This window comes from Diaphorina citri, unplaced genomic scaffold (genome assembly GCF_000475195.1).
Source record: "Diaphorina citri unplaced genomic scaffold, Diaci psyllid genome assembly version 1.1 scaffold7002, whole genome shotgun sequence".
NCBI classification, from domain to species: Eukaryota; Metazoa; Arthropoda; class Insecta; order Hemiptera; family Psyllidae; genus Diaphorina; species Diaphorina citri.
In genome coordinates, this window is record NW_007384378.1 from 7665 (window position 1) to 15087 (window position 7423).

Below are 7423 nucleotides of genomic sequence, written 5' to 3' on the forward strand. Positions count from 1 at the left end.
TAAATCATGTAGGCATAACTGGCATGCGGCATGCATCAGGGTTGTGTGAGGTTCAAAATCATTTTGAAACCAAACCCTCCGTGTAAGGAGGACATGGATTACACTTCTAACTCTTTTTGTCCCTAATCTCATCCGATAAATTACCATGGTGATGGTTGGATGTATACGATTTGAATTTACTCTGGTCACCACATCAAGTGACCTGCTTTTTTCCCTAATTGCTGAAATAATATCTTTTATTCATTATAGGAATGAGATTTGGTTTCTTCTTTCTTTTTTTGCCCTTTTGTTTAAACGGTGAAGCACTTTTTGATTTTTTTTGGGAGGCCAGGTGTCTTCTTCACTTTCCCCCCCAACGTGCGTACGCGTGAGTTTGTCCCCGAAACCCCGGCTACACTATGCAAGGACCGTCACTTCCCAGCTCCCTTTTATGGACTCTCGAAAGCGCCTCAACCCTTGCACCAAGTCAACACACAGGCCGACCCCCCCTACAAGGTGCGGAGTGCCTTTACCTCCGGGTGTTCGAGAAGGCAGTAGTTTTGGGAAGGTTCAGGGTAAGACAATTCCAATTCAGAACCCTTTTTTGGAATTTTTTGGAAAGTTTTATTGGTTTTTGTTAACTTTATTGGTAGGTCATTAACGGGAACCTTTTGGAAAGCTAGCTATTACGCCCAAAGGGAGTCTTTTTGAGAACCTCTAAACTATGAAGCCCATGAGTACAGCCCTAGAAGATAAAATATCGAATTTCCAAGTAGGTATGTTCGAATTTCAGAAAACTCTGTACGAATTTCAGAAAAGACTGTCACTGAAGAGAGTAAAGTTGTGTACTCGACATGAAGGAGAGAGGGAGACAGAAGATACTGAGGCATAGGGAGAAAGAGAGAGACAAAGAGAAGGCTTTGAGGAAAAGCCATAGTGAAAAGTGATGTATTATATGTACATTATATACTTATGTGTATTTATTGTACACACATTTTTTCCAAACAATTTTATTTGGGACAATTTTTCCTCTCCCCGAAGCGCAGATGGGGAGGAGGGGAGGGAGAAGGAAAAAGGGGAGGTGAGGGGGAGAGAATGAAAATGTGGAAACTGTCTTGTGTTGATTGTTACTGAGGGGAAAAATGGGACAATGTGAGATCATAGTAAGCCAAATGAGTAAAGTATTTTTGTATGTAGTTTTTTTTTTTTTAAATTTAAAATCTTTATCTATCTACTATGTATGTATATGCTGTATGATAGCTCAGAATTCAGTTACCGATATAGTACGTACTGGTTCTTGTAGTTTGTATTAGGTAATTTTTTACCAGGCTTAGTAGACTTTGAAAATATAAATATACACCTAGGAGACTTACCTAGGAGACGGGACAACAATTTGATTTTGTACAAGTTAATAATTTGCTTAAGCAATTTGATAGGCCGATTTTAAAATTTGGATTGAAAAATAGCCAACCACGTGGTCAGTTTAACATTGAACTAAATTTAAACTCACATTGTGGCCCTTAGCATCAGGAAGAATTTACAGGAAAAGGTGGGTGTCCTTGCCCTGAGAGCTAAATAAAATGTCAATAACAACGTCAGAATTTTTCAAAGTTTTAATTTATTAATTCTTGATATTTTTTCTCGCGTAGGATGTTGAAAACAAAAACGTTGGCTACGCTTTTCCACCATATTATGCTCATAATTATTAAAATTTGGCAGTAGCTTAAGTTTTTTATAATGGATAGGATAGGAAGTTGATTCATATACATTTATTGCTCCTATGTTTTTTATTGAATAGGTCGTCATTAGATCTTAGAATGCCTACATATGTATGTGGAATTTGTTTCATGTTTTTCATTCCTTTTTGCCTAAAGCGGTAAAGGTGCGCCCCGTGGATTGAGATATTAATTAAAACTGAAGGGCAAGTGTTCTTCTTGCCTCATGTAGTAGCATTTTCCGATTCCAATATCAATATATCGTGCAGATGCCTCATGAACATTGTCAGCCATCAGCAACAAAATGAACAGGTATACCTAATAATGAAATTTTACTAAACTTCAATCTAAGCAGAAAATCTTGTAGCTGATTCATCTCCCCATTATTTTCAAACAATCAGATGCGGGGTTTGCTCGAATAAATGTTCAAACTGATTTGGCAAAAATAATGGTAATCCTGGGCCCCTGTGCCTAAATCTCTTCCTTTGAAATTGGCCAGATGCGAATGCCCCTTTCAAGTTAATATTTTTCCTTCCATGGAGATTTTCTCCCAGTCTTCCTGACCACTCTTATGATTGAGATACTCAAAGGAGAATAATGAGGAATCAAAAAATCGAGACAACAAATGACCTCATTATAGTTTTTTTTGTTTGATTTCACAGATGGCAGATGTTAAGCAAATTCTCTATCACGTGAGAAGGAATACTCTATCAGTTTTGTTTCCAGTGTGTGTTGGAATTGCAATTTATAAAGACTACTCCCGCACTCAAGCTTGGAAAAAGGAACAATTAGCATTGTACAATAAAAACCAGAACTTGTCATCTTAAAAAGGTTTGTAAATTCATTTTCTCCATGTCATAGATTTCAAAAGAACACTTTGAAAATTTTGGCTCAGACTGGATGAAGAGCCTTAGGTTTAGAAGATCTTTGAGTTATAGTTTTTGGTCTTTCCTTCCTAAAAAAAAAAAAAAACTATTAGATATGTCTGGGTAATTGGTAACATATCAAATTAGTTTTATGGCCATCACTCACACTCAGACTGTCTGACAGACATAGATCTGTTTTCTGAGTGTGAGAAGCAGGCATTTGTCTGGTCCCTAAAACATTTCTTTCTCAAGTTAAGATCACACTATTTATCTCAGTGTCAAATATTTGTCGAAGCAATACCAAAGAGTGATCCCCAAATAAATTTAGACAAATTTCGTTGTTTGGTCATGTTTGTCCAAACACAAGATCTACAAAGATATGTCCAAGTGAAAAATGGTCTGATATGGTTCTTGCTGCTGGGGTGCACTCTGCCTCACGAGAACAGTTGATTCTGGGAAGTCATGTGTTCACAACTTCCAGATCCCAAGATAAATCAATTTAATAAATATGGGTAAATCTTGAAGTCTGACGTCACAGTATACACTCCTGTATGTCACATGAAATGTCCCAAGCAAAGCTCCCTCACAGGCAACAAATGAATCTGTGTGCATGAATTTCTGTGGAATTCATGTTTGTGCACATATGTTATCTCCTGAAGTCTGACATCAGAGTTCAGGACTTGACTCGGACAGAAAACAAATATTGAATTTTTGACCTTTTGCAGTTATACCTCAGATTTGGATTTTTTCACAAATTTTTTTCATAGAAACCGAGTTGAATCTTTTAATTCAGTCCCAGTCTTTCCAGTCCCTGTGTAAAATCTCAACAAACCCAGTAGGTACATGGTACATGCTTGGGAGGTTCTTGGAGTACTTGGAGGTTGTTAGATGTTTGGTTCTACACATGTAAGTGCAGAGAAAAAACAGGGGCAAACAATTTTGTTTACATATCTGTTGGGGCTGATTTTGTGGAGTAACAAGGTTGGACAGGACCAATAATGAAATTGCAAGGAATAGAATAAGAATAATGGAAGTGTTGAGGAAGATCCAGGAGAGGAGATTACAGTGGTAAGGTCATTTGAAAGAAGACATGAGAGCTACATGGGGAAGAGAGTTGAGAGAATGGAAGTGAGGAGGAGAAAAGGTTAATGATAACTTTGTGTAAAAATGGAAGTGTTGAGGAAGATCCAGGAGAGGAGATTACAGTGGTAAGGTCATTTGAAATGAAAGAAGACATGAGAGCTACATGGGGAAGAGAGTTGAGAGAATGGAAGTGAGGAGGAGAAAAGGTTAATGATAACTTTGTGTAAAATGCTGGTTAACCTAGCCCGGCCAAGTAGACCGAATGGAGCAGTTGCAAATGGGTAGAAATCATTAATAGATGTTTGATTTCTATGTAAAAAATTGTGAAAAATTCAAATCCGAGGTCAAAACTCCGAAAAAATAACTGTAAAAGGTCGAAAATTCAATTTTCATTTTCCGTTCAAATGAAAGAATTCAAAGATGTGTGACGTCAAACTTCAGGCAGTTGCCTCGTTAGGTAGCGACAGTATGCAAGCACGCTTGCGGAGGAGCAGAAAGAAATGCGCAGAAACGTATGCGCACAACACAATAATAGAATAGAATAGAATATAGGTACCTTGTTTATCCTGCTCGAATGAGACTAAAAAGTCCCTTTACCCCAGCAGTCTAAAAAAGGTCAGAAACAAAATAGCTGGAAAATTACTCTGGAAATGTTTAGGTACCTAAGATTTTTTTCCCTTTTTTATTGTGATCCTTTGATTTGATTGAGAAACAAAATAGCTGGAAAATTACTCTGGAAATGTTTAGGTACCTAAGATTTTTTTCCCTTTTTTATTGTGATCCTTTGATTTGATTGTTAAGGTGTAAATCTGAATTTTAAGTTTGCTGCCTTGTATTAAGTCAGTTGCATTCACTAAGTTTTCAGTGAATAAATGTCCAAGCTCCAACAAGAGTGTTGTTTGAGTTTTTGAAAGCAACTTTGTCAAGTACACAGTACACCCAATAAAGTTTCAGGAAAACCCTATGGGTACAAACTCCCTATTGGGTGGTTGATTTTGAAATATTTTTGGATCCTTCAGTTTCTTGATGCGATAAAGTTTCAGGAAAACCCTATGGGTACAAACTCCCTATTGGGTGGTTGATTTTGAAATATTTTTGGATCCTTCAGTTTCTTGATGCAATAAAGTTTCAGGAAAACCCTATGGGTACAAACGCCCTATTGGGTGGTTGATTTTGAAATATTTTTGGATCCTTCAGTTTCTTGATGCTTTTGATATATTATAATAAAAGGTGATTAAGTTAAATGTCTTAACAGTTTCCAGAAATTGAGAGTTCTAGTATGTATGTATTACTAAATTGTATTCATAAAAAATAAGAAACAAAAAAACAACAACTTGTAAAATAACCTATGTATTATATTACTAATTAAATATTTTACATGGCTTTATTTCAACTAAGGATTAAAAGGACCACCTCTAAAATTATAAGATCCAGAGTTTTAATCATTTATTTTGATGAGAGAGTTGGTCTGAAAAACCAATAAATGGAAACTTATAAAAAAAAATTAAAAAAAAAAAAAATGAAAGAAAAATAAATAAGCTCCCATGGCGTAGTGGTCACTGCGCTCGCCTTGCACGCGGGAGACTCGGGTTCGATTCCCGGCGGAATCAAGAAATTTGTATCATGCAAATGATTGATTCCGTGACTGGCTGTTGCGGGGCCCACTCAGCCTCGTGAGGAAAATGAGTAGCTGTGACATACAAATGCGCATAGCGACCGGTGCCAGCATGACATTGGATTTTAGGATTATTGAGATATTGGGAAAATCCTACAATGCTGCAGTGAGCACCAAAGTTGTGACATAATAACACAAAGAAACAGTATTTACATGAAAGAAAAATAACCTGAAAACTGACCAAAGAACCCATTTTATTTGTTCTGAACAGGATAAAACAAAAAAGATTTGACAAGATTTGTGCGAGTAAAATAATTTAGTTCCGTGTCCGTGTAACATAATGATAATGGAAGTGGAAAAATCAAGAGAATTGCCTCCTGAAGCAAAAGAGAAGCAGGACCTTGTGAAGCAAGTCAGAACGCTACTATCCACCATTAGTTCAGCAGCCAAGGATGCAAACACTTCCCTCGATAATATTAACAAACAGGAACTCAGTGTAAGCAAAGGCATCAGTATTCTGGATGTCAAGTACCAAAACAAGCTCATGTATTTAACCAATATCTCATATCTGATGATGAAACGCTTGCATGGTAAACAAATACACGGAGATGAAGCTATAGATCGTCTGGTGACTTTGAGAACTGTACTGGAGCGCATTCGGCCTCTAGAACAGAAACTTAAGTATCAGATAGACAAATACATCAAGATAGCAACACGGGGCGATACAAATCCTAATGATCCAACCAGTTTCAAGGCAAATCCCGATATGCTCATGATGAATGAAGAACCATCGGATGATGATGAGGAGGAAACAGGAAAGAAAAAGAAGAAAGATAAAGGCGAGGTGGAGGTGGTAGTATATAAACCACCCAAACTATCCTCTGTACATTATGATGGGGATGTGTCCCGGAACGAAAAACAGGCGAAAAGTTTGGAGCGTGCCCGCAAGAGAGCGCTGTCTAGTAACCTCATGCAAGAACTTAAGGAAGAATATCTGGACCGACCCATGGAATATTCACACTCGTCCAGCAATACATTGAAGAATATCATGTCAGAGCGAGAACTAGCAAGACAAGACTATGAGGAAACCTATTTCACACGACTCCCGTTGGAGAAGAAATCAAAGAAATCCAAGTTCAATCAGTTAACATTGAATAGCATTGGAGATCAAGTAACCAGATTTGAAGATCTTAGTGCTTTACATGGGGGAGGAGGAGAAGATGATGAAGATGAACCAAGCAAGAAACGAAAAAGAATGTTAGGAGGAAAGAACAAGAAGAGAACAGGAGGAGGAGGAGGAGGCCCAGACTCGAGTTCTTTTATGTCCTTGTCCTTCGCAGTTACGTAAGCTGTACATTTTTCTTCTCCTAGTCTCTTATCAACCTCTCCCACTCTCATACCCTTCAAAATCATATTACTGCGAAGAGACAGACACAGTCTTAAAAGTTTATTTACTCTATTTTATGTTTCGGAGCACTAAGCTCTGGGTGGGGGGACCAAACTGGTCCACAACAGGTACTGATGAAATGCCATGGGCTTCGTCCTAAGTCTCTCTTATTCTACAAATGTAAACTTATGCAAGTTTCGATCGTTTTATAAAGAGAGGTATAGGGGAACAATCTCAGAGAGATAAGAACGGTGATCTTTTTCGTGTATTTCTTTCTATCTCTCTTGTAGTCATATTCTACTGCATTTTTAGTCCTAAATTATTTGTCTATTTTATTATTAGTTATGTTTGTTTTGTATTATCCATTGGATGTGCATGTATAAAGGATCTAAATGTGTGTTTCATAAATTCCCTTCCTCTACCATACTCAACATTGTTTTGTACTTCCACTCAAAATGTCGCCTAAGTAGAATCATCGTCTCCTATACACTCCTAAACATGCATTTCGGTTAGAAGCCTTCTGTAAGTATAACCTTTAGTTAGGGGAGATTCATCCTTTTTATAAATAATTATTTTCTAGCTAAGAATACATTGTATCACATCACCTTTTTGGGACCTTGGTGTTTCCAGGGTCACAATACCCCAACGGTGATGCTTCTCAATTCAATTATTATCTGTCAGGACCAGTAGTTAATGAAGTACTATTAGATTTAGGGGGAGGGGGAACCTTTTTTTTAGGCTTACATGTGAGGACAATTGACTTGTGGATAATAAACTT

The 7423-nt window shown here is 37.4% G+C and overlaps 1 protein-coding gene across 1 annotated transcript in view; it reads left to right on the forward strand.

Moving 5' to 3' along the window:
* Window positions 1-6557, forward strand: part of LOC103522129 (neuroguidin) — a gene marked incomplete at its 3' end in the record, with an annotated part of 14158 nt that extends 7601 nt beyond the window's left edge. Inside the window, 2 exon segments of the mRNA XM_008487232.2 lie at window positions 2357-2525; window positions 5530-6557. Of these exon segments, the coding sequence (XP_008485454.1) occupies window positions 5599-6557 (959 nt within the window).
* Window positions 6558-7423: the final 866 nt, after the last annotated feature.